This window comes from Hakea prostrata, chromosome 11 (assembly GCF_041222555.1).
Source record: "Hakea prostrata isolate BN-2017 chromosome 11, UWA_Hpros_2, whole genome shotgun sequence".
In the NCBI taxonomy this organism is placed as follows: domain Eukaryota; kingdom Viridiplantae; phylum Streptophyta; class Magnoliopsida; order Proteales; family Proteaceae; genus Hakea; species Hakea prostrata.
The window spans coordinates 24898583-24914129 of NC_142610.1; the positions used below are offsets into that span (position 1 = coordinate 24898583).

A 15547-nucleotide genomic window follows, 5' to 3' on the forward strand; every position below is an offset into this window, starting at 1 on the left:
TTTTATTTTTATTTTTTATTTTTGTTTCGTCCCACAAAGGCTTCGTCTTCAACATCGAATTTGCAAGCGAGAAGGGAAACCCTAGCAGCAATAACTTGCTCTTATCGTTTTGAATTAAGTTCAAATCACAACCTCTCAAACCCTAAAAAACATCAAAATGGAAGTCATGAGGAACAAATTTCAAACTTCAATTCGATTATGATCTGAGATGAAAGATTATTCGTCAGATACCATACCTGTTCTCACCACTGGTTCTTTGAGAAAAAAAATTCAAAACGATGGATCTACAATCCAAAAAAAGCAAAACAAAAGCACAAAAACGAATAAAGAAAGTCAAAAGCCAAAAAGAAAAAACTGATTTTTTCTATCAGAATGTAGAGGAACGTCAACTACGAATCCATTCTAAAATAGAAGAAGAAAAAAATCGGAAAAAAAAAGCCCGTACAGAAGAAAAAAGACTGTCAAACAAAGTTAGAAACCTGAAAAAATTTGAAAATTAGAAATGGGTATATTCATGTATTCAATAATCCCACAGCAAAATAACCCATTGTCATTCTTACCTCTGCGATTCTAAAGAATGAAGCAAAAGATCCACTTCCAAGAAAAATAGCAACTGATCCAAGCTTGAAACATGAGAAAGGTAACACTTTTGAAGAGCTGTTACCCCTGTTGCAGACGCAGACCAGCAGTAGTAGCAGAATAAGAGTAAGTCGTCCTCATTTTCTTTTTTGTGCAGTAGCATGAGGATCACAGGTATGGTTTTGATCTCCAAATGTGGCTCACTCAATCTTCTTCGTCGACGGCGAATGTATTCCGACTCCGACAGATAACTGTTCAAAGGGAATGATGACCTGTTTATTATTTATTTATTTTATAGTATTTATTTTAGTAGATTAAAATAAAAAATTCCAAACGAGGGTATTTTTGTCATCAATTTATTAAATTAACAGTTTTTGTTAAACTTGTCCTTATTTAATCATTTATTAAAACTACAGGGGAGCCATATGCAAAAGGAAACTTAAACTGGACTAAAAGTGACCTGGACCAAACCTCAGGGGTCCAGATGAAAATTACCCTTAATTTTATTGAATACTTCAGGGGGTGGCAGATGCAAAGTGTGATTTATTTAGACTAAAAATGACATAAATCAAACTTCAGGAGTCTAGATGAAAATTACCAAAAAAAAAATGAAAACAGGAGACTTGCAGTAGGGACCCGGAGGTCTCCATCAACCCAAATCATGATTCATGAACCGCTCCATTTTGACCCGACAAACGAGAACTTATTGCCACCTCAACCACGCTTCTTTCCTTCTTTCTCAAAGACTCAATTCCGCCATTAACGTAGTCCCCGAAACTTCGGCCATCCCCTTTCGTAATTAGGCTTGGAAATTTCCGTTAGGGGAGATGAAGTCTTCCTCAGAGGCAGTTGGGTTCAGCATCAATGTCAGAACCCAGAAACTCGAAGTCGATAATCGCATATCTCTGCGTTATTACTATCGGATCGCTGATAATCTCCTCAAACAGGTTTTTTTTTTCCTTCCCTTTTTTCCCACCTAGTAATCTCAACTGACCATGCTTCCCAGTCTGTTTTGGTTCATTTTCACCGTTGCGGTTTGTTATGGCGACTGTTTTTTTTTGGGGGGCTTTTCCTCTCATTTGTTAAATAGTTTGTGACAATTTTGAATCTGGATTGGTTGTAATGCGTATTTCGGTCTGTTGTGGATGTTTAGAACTGCAGTGCTTTACCCTGTTGCGTTCTGTAGGGGTGGACTCGATGTTTGTCTTTAGAGGAGTCGGTTGATCAGTGGAAACCCCCAGGAAACTTGAATCGGACTCCAGGATGTATTTCAGCTGATATCCACCGACCCTTTGAACATGCTAGCTAGTGCGATAGGTTTACCGAGGATATGATTTTGGGGGATCTTTTATATACTGAGCTCTTTGCTTGCTGTATTATTTATATATTTATTTTGGGTACATAATCAGGGCTAACGCCCAAAGGAAAGAGACAAAACTATCCTATAAAATTAGCCAAATCTGCCTGAAGGATCTCCATCAAGTGCTTGCTGTATTATTTACTTCAGATGTTTATCGGTCCGTGTCTATATATTGTGTCCTATATTACTTTATTAACGGTTATAGACATTGGTGCTGCCTCTGTGACGCCTTGACATGCTTTAGAAAACTAGGTTCCTTGGATTGCTCCTGTTCTATTATGGGTATGCTTCTTGTGTCTGTGTTTGGTAACGTGTGTATGCCGGGAGCATAGTTCCTTGCGAACAACAATTTTTGGTGTTTATATGCTTAGAAAATTTAGAACTATTTTGAGCATTTGATAAACACGTTCCAAAAAACTTCTCTTGAACATTTTCAAAACAAGAACAAGCTTGATACACATATTTGAAAATATCTGTTTTCGTGGAATTTCACTTCAAAAGCACTATTATTGAAAATTATAAAAATGATATTATCATCCAAATAATTTACAAGGAATTCAGATTGATCCGTGTATTGGTGCCCTCTATCCTTGTCCTTTGTTTGGTGATTCTTTTGCGTATGTAAACTCTGCGTGATAGTAACTACTGGTAAATAATTTACAAGGTATGACTTGTCATTTCTATCAAAAAATAAAAAATTCTGCATTTCACAGATGCTTAACCCAAAAGTAATCATAATATAATTTAAATTGTAACATAGTAGCAACCAACATTTTATAAGTAGTTTTTCATCATTAAAAACAGATCATAGTTAAAGTCTGTCTCCATCTTTCTTCAATCCTAACTCGATAAGGCCATTAGGATTTCCTTCGATATTTGCAAGTTTCTACTTGTATTTATCCGCCTTCACAATCTAGAGTTCAACCTGTAAAAAGGCACTGAGAGCAACCCCCCCCCCCCCCCCCAAAAAAAAAGAAAAAAAAAGAAGAGAAAAAACATTAATATTGGTTGGAACCAATGGTTTTAGAAATTGCTTCATCTTCTAAGGGCCTGTTTGGTTACTTGAGTTTGGAGATTTAAAAAATCTATAGATTTCAAATCCATGGAGTCATGGTTCATAAAAGAGCAAATTGCACTGGCACCCCAAAATGGAGGCTTTAAAGCATTGACACCCCACTTTATGTTTAAAAAGCACAGAGACTCCAAAATTGGATTTTCACTGGATATATTTGTCAAATTTATCATTGAAAACCTTTCAGACATTGTTTATTATAGGGATATTTTTGAAAATAAGCAGTGATAAATTTGACAAATATATCCATTGAAAACCCAATTTTGGGGTCTCTATGCTTTTTAAACATAAAGTGGGGTGTCAGTGCTTTAAGGCCTCCATTTTGGGGTGCCAGTGCAATTTGCTCTTCATAAAATTAACTGTTTGGTTAGCCTGAATCTTTGGAATGAAATTTGTAAATTTATCCTGAAAAAACATTTATTGAGTCATGATTCAAATGTTTAATGCTTTTATAGTAGGGGTGAAGAGATTTCACCTCATACCCATAAATCTACAAATTCATGTTTTTAGTGTAAAAAGGTGAATCTCTAGATTTCATGAATCCAGGGATTCACACAACCAAACGGGTATAAATCTCCCATTTGTGAATCCAGAGATTTGATTCATGTAACCAAACAGGCCCTAAAGGATTCTAAAAGAAATAGGGAAGCCAACCTATTTTTACATCTCTTGTTAATACTTGTACTTCTTCTGATAAAAGGAGTGGAAAGAAATATCATCAGACTTGCTGAAGGGATTGAGTAAGATTGTTGGCCTATATTTCATTACCTGCCTGTTCTACTTTTGGGCATTGAACCAGCATTGTGAGGCTCCTTTCCTCTGTAAGCCCAACAGGACAGCAAAAAATTAAATACTTGCATGGACTTGGTCACATCCTTTGCAATACTAAACGCACGATATGATCTTTAATGTCATGAAGAGAGTAACATGCTCATATCTGACATATTGAAAGAGAATAATGTCCAGCAAGAACATACAAAGGTACAGCATCTAACAACTGTTACTAGACCCCACCATCTCTACCTCCCCAGGGTAACAAAAGAAGGAATAAGGCTCTCTAAGGGCAACCTATAGCCTACAACCGAAGTCTCTGAATCTTTGTTTTACCCTACAAGAATAGTTCTGGAGCCAGATGGTGTTCAGTTTCACCTCGCATCCCTTGGAGATTCTAATATACCATCTTAAAAGAAGAAAATAAAACATTATGCAATCGCTTATTAAGGTTCATTATGTAGATCCACTCAGATGTGGTCCAAACCAGACCCATATAATGAAAAACCATCCAATTAAGCCCAGACATGGATTAAGGCAGGGTTAGTCCTTGCAATATTACTAGTTGGAGATCAGTGGATGGTTGGTCAGGAGAAAGGTAAAGCTTCCAAGAAATCAGAGATGCAGGAAAAGAGAAGAATGCATAAGAAGAAGGAGAAAAAATAAAGAAGAGGGGGGGGGTTGAAGAGTGCACACATGCACACAACCATACAGGCTACAATACCATAGTTCATGATCTCAAACCCGAAATTTCATCTTAATATTAGCTATTTAAAAGAAAAATAATCCGACTAAGAAAGGAAACCTAATAAATTTAGGCACAAACAACTCTAACACCAGCAATTGTATCCCACTTTCTAATATAAATTATTACTCAAAAATAAATAAATTCCTAATAGCCTACGAAACCTTAAACTCAAGTTGCACCCTTTCATCACTTCTTTTTTCCACTTTTGATATGCCTTCTAACAATTGTATCATGCTCGAACTGTATTATAGAAGTTGATAATATTTCCTCATCTCCTTTAACTCTCAACCTATCATCTTCTTCTTGTCTTGGACATATACCATTATGGCATTAGCCAATAAACCTGCAACTTCATTGACACCTACCTCCTTTTATTTAGTATGGATCAGTTGTCTTTCTGAAGGACTACCCATCTCATTATGACCCAAATCTTCTAGGCAGCAACAGAAGAAAATAGGGATGAAGAATATGGAGTATGCATATATGCTTAAAAAGTAATCTGCTTTCAAGTTTTCTAATAGGATCCAACATTTATTTCTGAATAGGCATTGACTTAGGACAACATGATTCAAAATGTGGCCATCATGATTATGAAACCAAAAATCTAGTCTTAAATAGCATTGCAATGAAAAAAATCCCGAAGGAGTCACAATCTATACGGCAACCTAATCAAATGGATGATCTGCGACAAGAAGCATAGGCTCAGCAGCTAAGACAACATGATTTTGAAGGGGGAAAAATCCAAAACAAGGGATCAATGCAAGAGAAACTTGATTTAGAAATGAAAGTCTCAGATTCAACGATTAAAAACTATCAATACTAGCAAAGGTGACAACTAGGGACCAAAAAGAAATTATATATATCAGAAGCAATTGATACAATCAAACATGCTGAAGGCATTAACAGCGTAGGGTCTAATAAAAACCAGAGTAATAGCATAGTATTGAGATTTTACAAGTACCCAACAGCAGCAGATTAACTGTAGCCACGATTGTGGAAAATCTTAGAATCATATCATAATATTTTGTTAGTATCTTTAATCTAAGTAGATCAGATTGTAATATTCTATTACAAGTATGTATTTTTCTTATGATTGTAATCTTCTATTCTAGGTAGATTTCTCATTGATTGTAATCTTCTATTCTAGGTAGATTTCTTATTTATTCTAATCTTCTAGGTAGGATATTCTTTCCTATTTCATAGATAGCAGTTGTGTATATATTGATTGTAAAGTTCTGAATAAGACACTGAAGAATCAAACATTTCAATTCCTATTTCGTCATGGCATCAGAGCCAACCAATCTTGGGATTGCTGTCCAGCTTTCAGGCCTTCATTGCCTTTAATCTCTGGTGTTTCCGCCACACAGAGATTATTCTTCCTTTGGCCTTTATCGCCATTCTTTATTCAGCTCTGTTCTGTTTATTTTTCCTTACCTGAAAAACAGATTTATTATTTCTCCGCCTTATCTGTCATTCTATTGCATCTTTGGTTACTGTTTCACATACTATTTTTAAGCACCTACAAAGAGTATGTCAGAACCAAGAGAGGTTACTTTCGGGACTGCATTTGATCAGAAAATAAAAAATCTGCAGAATGGAGAATTGCAAAATAGGGACAATCTATGGTGTACCTACTGCAAGAAAGCTCGTCACACACGGGAAAGATGCTGGAAACTTCATGGTAAACCTCCTAGCCGAGAGTGGCGGCACAAATGAGAGCAATCTGGAAATAATGGTCAGGCGCATGTTACATTTGCACAGCAACCTAAAGTCACTAATAAAGAGGTTGCTAGCCTTAATCAGGAGGACATAGAATGTGTAAAAACTCTTTTGAGCAACCTTAACAAAAAACAAGGTACATGTTCTTTGGCATATTCAGGTGAGTTTCCACTTTCTATTGGATTAAATGTCTCTAGTAATTCTCTTCCAAGCCCTTGGATCATAGATTCAGGTGCAACTGACCACATGACACACTCACCAAATCTTTTCACCACATATTCTCCCAGTCCAAGTAGTAGGAAGATAGCTACTGCTGATGGCTCGTTAACTACTGTGGCTGGAATTGGAAATATTGAGCTCAACTCATCCCTCACCTTGAAAAATGTTCTACATGTTCCTAGACTATCTATAAATCTCGTTTCTGTGAAGAAACTCACGCAAGATTTACATTGTAATGTAGTCTTTCACCATAGTCATTGTATATTTCAGGACAAGGATTTGGGGAGGACGATTGGACATACTAGAGAAAGGGATGGACTCTACTACCTTGAGGCACCAAGCCAATCACATGCTACTAATGGTAGTCCTTCTCAAACCAATAAAGAAAAAATCTGGCTTTACCATCACAGACTTGGACATCCTTCCTTTAGGGTAATCAGTCTTTTGTTTCCTTCTTTGTTTCAAGGCATACATGTCGATGAGTTTCATTGTGATGTGTGTGAGCTTGCTAAACACAAGCGTGTACCACTTCCTTTAAGCAAGAAAAGAAGTTCCATCCCCTTTTATCTCGTTCATAGTGATATTTGGGGTCCTTCTAGAATTCCTAATGTGTCTGGGGCTAGGTGGTTCGTGTCATTCATTGATGATTGCACTCGTGTCTCATGGATTTTTCTACTCAAAAACAAATCCGATGTTAGTTGTGTTCTTCCCAACTTCCATTCCATGGTTAAAAACCAATTTGGAGTTAGTATAAAAAGATTTAGATTTGATAATGCCAGAGACTATTTCAATCAAATTCTAACTCCATTCTTTCAAAGGGAGGGAATTATACATGAGTCATCGTGCGTTGATATCCACAACAAAACGGAGTAGCTGAACGGAAAAATGGCCACCTTCTTGATGTAACTAGAGCCTCCCTATTCCAATACAATGTGCCTAAGTCATTTTGGGGGGAAGCAGTCCTCACAGCAACTCATCTTATAAATCGGCTGCCTTCGAGAGTCTTAGGATTCAAGAGTCCCAATGGATGTTCTTTCCCAGTTCTACCCAAACCTAAAAACAACAAATACCCTTGTTCCTCGAATTTTTGGGTGTGTCTCATTTGTTCATATTCATGGACCACATCGGGGTAAATTAGATCCTAGAGCACTCAAATGTTTATTTATAGGATATTCCTCCACTCAAAAGGGCTATAAGTGCTATCACCCTCCTTAAAAAAGGTTCTATGTTTCCATTGATGTCACTTTTCATGAACATAAGTCTTATTTTTCCACACCTCATCTTCAGGGGGAGCATTCAATAATGGAAGATAAGAATGGGAATTCCTTACTTGACTTAGAGTTCACTCCCAAATACTTCACTATGTCACTTGAGTCAAACTGTGAACAACCTAAACTTGTGTCAGACTCACCTGTGTCAAACTGTGAACAACATGAACATATGTCAAACTTTGAAATGAATGAGCCTATTTCTGATATTGAGCGTGTGAGATTTGGCAAAGGAAAGGTGTACTCAAGGAAGAAGAATCTTGTTCCAGAATCAGTGCAAGTTCAAGACTCCAATCCAAATTCTGGAAATGAGGTACAAATGACTAATCCTTCACTACAAACCGAATTCGATGTGCCCACATATAGTAATGAACTAGACCTTCCTATTGCCATTAGGAAAGGCACTAGAGAATGCACAACGAAACCCATGTACCCTCTTGCCCAATTCTTGTCCTTTAAACATTTTTCCCCATCTCATAGAGCCTTTCTGGTAAGTTTAAACACCATTGCCATTCCTAACACCTTATCTGAGGCTTTATCCAATAAGGAGTGGAAGCAAGCTATGAATGTGGAGATGGAAGCATTAGAAAGCAATGGAACATGGGAACTTGTAAGATTACCAGAAGGGAAGAAACCTGTGGGGTGCAAATGGGTATATACATTGAAGTATCGAGCAGATGGATCTTTAGAAAGGTACAAAGCAAGGTTGGTAGCCAAGGGCTACACCCAGACGTACGGGATTGACTACCTTGAAACATTTGCTCCAGTTGCAAAAATGAATACTGTCAGAATCTTACTATCCTTGGCGGCAAATTATGGTTGGGACTTGCAACAGTTTGATGTTAAAAATGCATTCTTGCATGGTGAACTAAAGGAAGAAATTTACATGGAGGTTCCACCGGGTTATGAGAAGGATTTAGCTGCTAATATTGTATGCAAGTTAAAAAAGGCCTTATATGGACTCAAACAGTCACCGCGGGCATGGTTTGGCAGATTTACTAAAGTCATGATTAGTATGGGTTACAAGCAAAGTCAAGGAGACCATACATTGTTCATTAAGCACTCATCATCTGGGGGAGTCACGGCACTACTTGTGTATGTTGATGACATAATAGTGACAGGAAATGAAGAAATAGAGAAACAAAATTTGACTCAATGTTTGGCTAAGGAATTTGAGATCAAGGCTTTAGGAAGATTAAAATACTTCCTTGGCATTGAAGTTGCTCACTCTCAACAAGGCATTTTCATCTCTCAACAAAAGTATATCATTGATCTCCTTGAAGAAACGGGAATGGCTGCGTGTAAACCAGCAAGCACTCCAATAGATCCCAACAGTAAACTTGGGAATGCAGAAGAAGATGTTGTTGTGGACCGAGAGATGTATCAAAGACTAGTAGGAAGACTAATCTACTTGTCTCAGACAAGGCTAGACATAGCATATGCAGTTAGTGTAATCAGCCAATTCATGCACAGTCCAAAGGAAATTCACTTGCATGCAGCTCACCGTGTGCTACAATATTTAAAAGGGACGCCAGGGAGAGACCTTTTATTTAGAAGGAATAAAGGAATGATACTAGAAGCATACACTGATGCTGATTATGCAGGGTCAGTAGTAGATAGAAGGTCGACCACAGGATATTGCACATTTCTTGGTGGCAATCTTGTGACATGGAGGAGCAAGAAGCAGAATGTTGTGGCTTGGTCAAGTGCAGAAGCCGAATTTCGTGCAATGGCTCAAGGAATATGTGAATTACTTTGGTTGAAGATTATCTTAGAAGACCTAAAGGTTGAATGGGGTGGACCAATGAGACTCTACTGTGGCAATAAATCAGCAATCAGTAGAGCACATAACCCTGTTCAACATGACCGAACCAAGCACATTGAGATTGACAGACACTTCATCAAAGAGAAGATGGATAGCGGACTGATTTGTACGCCGTATGTATCTACACATAGTCAACTTGCTGATGTACTTACTAAAGGATTGAGCAGCTCAGCCTTTCAAAAATGCATATCCAAGCTGGGAATGGAGAATGCCTATTCACCAGCTTGAGGGGGAGTGTGGAAAATCTTAGAATCATATCATAATATTTTATTAGTATCTTTAATCTAAGTAGATCAGATTGTAATATTCTATTATAGGTATTTTTCTTATGATTGTAATCTTCTATTCTAGGTAGATTTCTCATTGATTGTAATCTTCTATTCTAGGTAGATTTCTCATTGATTGTAATCTTCTATTATAGGTAGATTTCTCATTGATTGTAATCTTCTATTCTAGGTAGATTTCTCATTGATTGTAATCTTCTATTCTAGGTAGATTTCTTATTTATTCTAATCTTCTAGGTAGGATATTCTTTCCTATTTCATAGATAGCAGTTGTGTATGTATTGATTGTAAAGTTCTGAATAAGACACTGAAGAATCAAACATTTCAATTCCTATTTCGTCAACGATTATTAGGATACAAATTCTAGTATAGAATAGCATTGCAGTGAGAATCATCCCAAATGAGTCACTAGCATCTAATGCTTTACGGTAACCTAATCAAATGGATGATTGGCAAGACCAGATATGGAAGCATAGGCTCCAGTAGCTACAAGCCTACAACAACATGGTTTTGAAGGGGGAAAAAACCAAAACAAGGGATTAAAACCAACAGAAAATTAATTTAAAAGAACAGAAGAAGAATCTTGAATTCAACAATTAAAAGCTCTAAATGCTAGCAAAGATAACCAGGGGCCAAAAAATAATTATATACATATCTGAAACAATTTACACAATCAAACATGCTCAAGGCATTAACAGCCTACAATCTAAGAGGGAGGTCCTAGCTGGAATTGCCAATCATAAATTCACTCAAGCCATTGGATATTCTACTAAATGCCATTCCTCCAAAGGACCATTATCAAGCTTATGAGAGGACGGTTAGGTTCGTGAAATAGAGATAGTGCGAAGGAGAAGAAGAGCCAGAGATGATTGATGAAAGAGATTAGAGAGGACGGTGAGGTATGTAGTCGTAGAGATGTCGACAAGAAAGAACCCTGCTGATGTAAACTCCAAACATCCCCCCCCCCCCCCCCAAAAAAAAAAAAAAAAAAAAGAAAAGAAAAGAAAAGAAAAGCCGCAAGAAGCCATAGCTGCTGCCAAGTTCTTGCGCAAACCTTAGGGGTATTTTGGTCCTTTTCTTAAATTTTATTCCTTCTATTTGATCTATTTGGATTCTCTCTAATTAAAAGAGTCCTAAATGAGTTTTTTTTTCTTCTTTTCTTCAAATTGTAAGTTATGATTAGGGGTTTGAGTCTTAGATCTTTCTAGAAGTAGAATTCCCTAGTTTTGAGTTTTACTTGGAGTCTTATTTGATTGGCTATGAACTCAAGGCCTACTGCTCTAACAGATCAGTTTTTGATGAATAATATTGTTGAGAATTTCTAGCCAAGGAGGCATTGAGTAGGGTTTCATTGAGGGGAACCCTGTGGCATCTAAAGAGCTCTCTTCTCATTGATTCTTGAACACAAACAGTAGCAGCAGCTCATGTTCCCCTTCTCCTTCAAGAAACAGCAAGTCAGTACCAATCCCCAACCCCAAACCCAAATCCTGAGGCCCCCACAGCTCTCATGTCTTCTTCCTTACCGCAGAATTCTGGAAAGTTCTAAACCAGAAAATGCTAAGACCTTGGTGTCCCTTTATTCTAAACTCTGAATTACAGGAGTAACACCTAGACCACCCCTACAACCTTCAGTTACCCCTTCAGCCCTCTTCTACTCTTCTAAACCCTACAATTGACCATACACCTTCCACGAACCCCAAACCCTGAAGTGAAAAAAAGAAAGGTCAAGATTGAAAGAATAGAAAGAAAAGAAAGCAAGATTCAATCAAGAAACTCTAGGACAGCAGTTTGCCTTCAATCCTAGACCCATTTGAAACAGCCTAAACCCTAGCCACAAGCCTCAACCCTAACTCTCACATTGCTGCAAGCCATAAAACCTAATTTTCCCTTTCCGCAAGCCATAGAAACCCTTGAAATTGCTGCTAGTCATTCACAACATTAAAAATAAACTTTCCTCCTTGGATCACATCACCTCCTATAGTTGTAGAGAAGTTGTTTGAGAGACTGTGGAGTCCCTCACGTAGGAAGACTGGTTTGGGTTAGGGGTTTGTATTGGACGCAATTTTGTTAAAACTTGTTTTTGGAACTGAAAAACAAGTCTTGAGTTGTTTCACAAAGCTTTTTTTTTGAGTTAGATTTATAACTGGTTCGTTTTTTCTAGCATAGAAAAACAAACCGGTTTGCCAAACACAAGTTGGCTGTTTTTTGTCCTCACAGCACATGAAAACAAGACAAATGTTTTGTAGGAGTGTTATCTAACGCGTCCTGCTTGTCCGGATGCATGATTAAGTAATTTTGTAAAAGTATCCTTAAGTCTTGCTTTGAAAGATTATTTGCTCTGCTTATTGTAAGCATAGAAGAAAATTTGATCGAAATTGTTGAAATTTCGGTCGAAATGTCTTTGTTTTTCAAAAACGAAACGAAATTCCAATTATTTCAGAAAATTGTCAAATTTCGATCATTTCGAAGGTTTCGACCGAAATTTCGAACATTTCAACATTGCAACTTGTTTTTCCTTAGTTTTTGTTGATTTTTATCCCATTTTCACCTAATTTCCACAACTCCTTTGCCTTCAAACATCTCTTTTGCTCATTTTTTGTCTCCAAACACCTCCTAAGCCACAAAAGCTACAAAGGAAACTCTGGCAGTAGTAGAATGTGAAGCAGAAGCCATACCCAACAGTTCCAAACTTCCCCCTTTTTTATTTTTGTTTTGTTCATGCCTTAAATGATCTTGTATTGCCTTGAAATTAATATATGTTTAGCCTAGGACTGTGATCTATGATTGTGCTTTGTTACTAATCTTTTTATTATTTGTTACAATTTTTTCATTTTCTGATTTTAATAATTATTTTCTAAAATTATGTATTTTTATTTTATATATATATATGATATATAGGCTTCAACTTAATGTATGTGAGACACCGTCACTTGATCTAGTCGGTCATTTTATTTTGTTGATTTGTTGTATATGTAATCATTCTACCAAAGAATTCATGTATGCTGATGATTCTATGCATGTATGCTGATGATTCTATGCATGTATGCAATACAGTTTGCACTTGTCGGAACCAGTCATTTGTTAGTATACTTGAATGCTAAATTTTCAATGGTTTTTTTTTTTGGCAAAATACTAGTTCCATTGTGTTTATTATGGTTGAAATAAGTAGTATGCAAGAATCCAAATCATTTTGAGTCCATATGAGGCCCAAAATTGAAGTTTCAATTTCCAAAAAAAAGTGTCCAGTTTCGACCGAAATTTCGACCGAAACATCGAAATTTTGGCCTTTTGCAAGGTCAAAATTCCTGTTTCGGTCGAATTTTCTTCCTTGCTTGTAAGTCCTGTTTTGAAAGATTATTTCCTCTTCTTATTGTAAGTTCTCTTGTAAGATAGAGATAAGAGCAATGAATGCCCTTGCACCTATCCTTTTTATCCTTACTTCGTGAAGACAAACCCTTTGCATGCCTTTATAGTTGGGTCTTTGCTTCAAGCAAATGAGGCATATCCTTCCCTCAATGGTTGCAGCTTTGAAGGTTTTCTCTGGAGAACAAATCCATCTTTCCCTGGGATAGCCAGGCTGTGATTCCATAATTTTGGAAATTCATTAACCAATAGAATCAAGCCTTGTCACCTTCTTCATCAGTTACATGCAATTTCATTCTTTTATTGTTGAGATGTAGCATACAAATAGAAAGGAATGATAAAAGGCATTACCTGTGTACAATGAAGGACTTTAAGAGAAACATTCTGGTAATGAAAAGTCACTTCTTTATCCATGTCCCAAAATTATAGTTGCATTTCTTTTTGAGTTCTGTTCACCTCTTTCTCTTTCTTTTTATGTTTAAATGAATTGACTGGCATTGTGGTTTCACTACGCTGAATTTGTTTCTTGGCGTGGGTTCCAGGAACTAAAACGATTTACTGATTTGGTGCAGGCTGACATATTTCGAGAAGAAAAGAACATCATAGATCTGTATGTTATGCTTATGAGATTTTCAAGGTTAGAGATGGAAACTAAAGATGGCATAATGTTCTTCTCTTTTGTAGTGACATTTATAGGTTGTAAATGCTTTAATTTTATTTTTTTATTGATTAAGTTTGGAGGATGGGAAAAAAAAATTAATTTTTTGCAATGCTATTTAAACTTTCTCACCATATCCAAACTACGCTTAATGGATTTCTCTCTGCTCCAGTTTGATAACTGAAACTATACCCCTTCATCGGGATTTCAAGGCCGCTCTACAAAGAGATAAACTTTCTTTCAAGAAGGTATGAGAAAAACTTTTTTCCAAGGAGGAGGTAGTCTTATCATGTTCACTGTTAACTGAGGTTAAAGGATTTCTTCTATGCATGTTGCTCTAATGCTTTTTAACCCCTGAAATTTTATTGCAGAAACTATTGAATGCATTGAGTGAGCTGGAGAAATTGAAGCCATTAGTTAATCAGAAGATTGAGGAACTAAACAGAAAACAAACAAATCAAGTAGACATTTGGGGCCACAACCACCAAAATGGTTCTTTTGATTCTTCGCTGGAGTGGCCTGCTATTAGAAAGAAGACTGAAGTTAATTATGAGACCGGAAAGGTACAACTGAAGGATAATTGTATCATTGGAAACTTATTATCCCATAACATCATATTGCTTTTGCTTCTTCTTCTTTTTTTTTTTTGGGGTGGGGGTTGGGGTTTAGTTGAAGACAGATGGTTATTATCTTAGCTGAATAAGTATTTGTTTTTCATTGTAACATGTATTCTTCATTCAGGGATTTTACATTTCTTTCTTGCATGCTCTATTTTTCTCTTGGCCAAGAGGTCCATTTTCCATGGAGGGGAGATTTGGAAATTCATCCCTTTTGCTTTGTGGTGGTGATTGGAAGGAAAAATCATATGAAAATCTATGAGAATTATGTGCTCCCTTTGCAATGGTTGACTTGCTTGTGGGATTGTATGATTAAAGAGAGGGGGGAGGGTGTTCTTTCGTGATCTTTTAGTTCAAGATGCTCTGAGAATGTTATCTGGGGATGGTGTTTCTTTTTAATGTTTGTTACGCCTGTCTTTATAAGGGACTTTCTAGGTTACCTAACAAATAGGATTCAGGAATACCCTAGTGAACCAGCATCACTGGAATATGAGCAGGGAATCAGCAAGCATAAAAATATCAAAAGCCTGATAGCACAATCTGATTATCTGGGAATTGCGGTTGACAGTCTCTTTAGTTTGTAGGAACAAGCTTAGCAAAGTATGATTTAAACCTGATTGTCTATGGTCAAATGCAAAGATATGGAAGAAATAGCAAAGCATTAGGAGATGTGGAAACTCAAACAAATTCCAGAAATCGAATGCAGTTTTTGGCTTTTGACAAGCTCAAACAACAATTAGTTATCAGAATTAATGAATAATGACAATATGAGATCACCGGCAGTAAGTATAATCCCTAGAGAGCTAATTCTAGAAATGAGAATTTTGACAAGACTTGTCTAAGGATTCTTGGAAATCGTTCAGAATCTGAATAATCTGAAGTTCAAAGCAGAATTAACAAAGATATTCAATAATAAAACGGACAGGTATTCTGAACCCAGATGTGATAACAGAGTCTGGAAGAAATCATACTTGCCATTAGACTCTAGAACTTGGTTGAAAAATTGAGTGTAAATCAGGATCTGAATCCAGCAAATTTGCAAGCAATTCAATGGTAAGCTGTAG

General features: G+C 36.8%; 1 protein-coding gene across 2 annotated transcripts in view; it reads left to right on the plus strand.

The window, feature by feature from the left end:
- Window positions 1-1296: 1296 nt before the first annotated feature.
- Window positions 1297-15547, plus strand: part of AMSH1 (associated molecule with the SH3 domain of STAM 1) — a 57435-nt gene continuing 43184 nt past the window's right edge. For both annotated transcript variants that reach the window (XM_089139444.1, XM_089139445.1), the window contains exons 1-4: window positions 1297-1526; window positions 13781-13845; window positions 14039-14114; window positions 14238-14429. In XM_089139444.1, coding sequence (XP_088995570.1) covers window positions 1407-1526; window positions 13781-13845; window positions 14039-14114; window positions 14238-14429 — 453 coding nt within the window. In that variant the 5' untranslated portion in view covers window positions 1297-1406. The remainder of the gene's footprint in view (window positions 1527-13780; window positions 13846-14038; window positions 14115-14237; window positions 14430-15547) is intronic.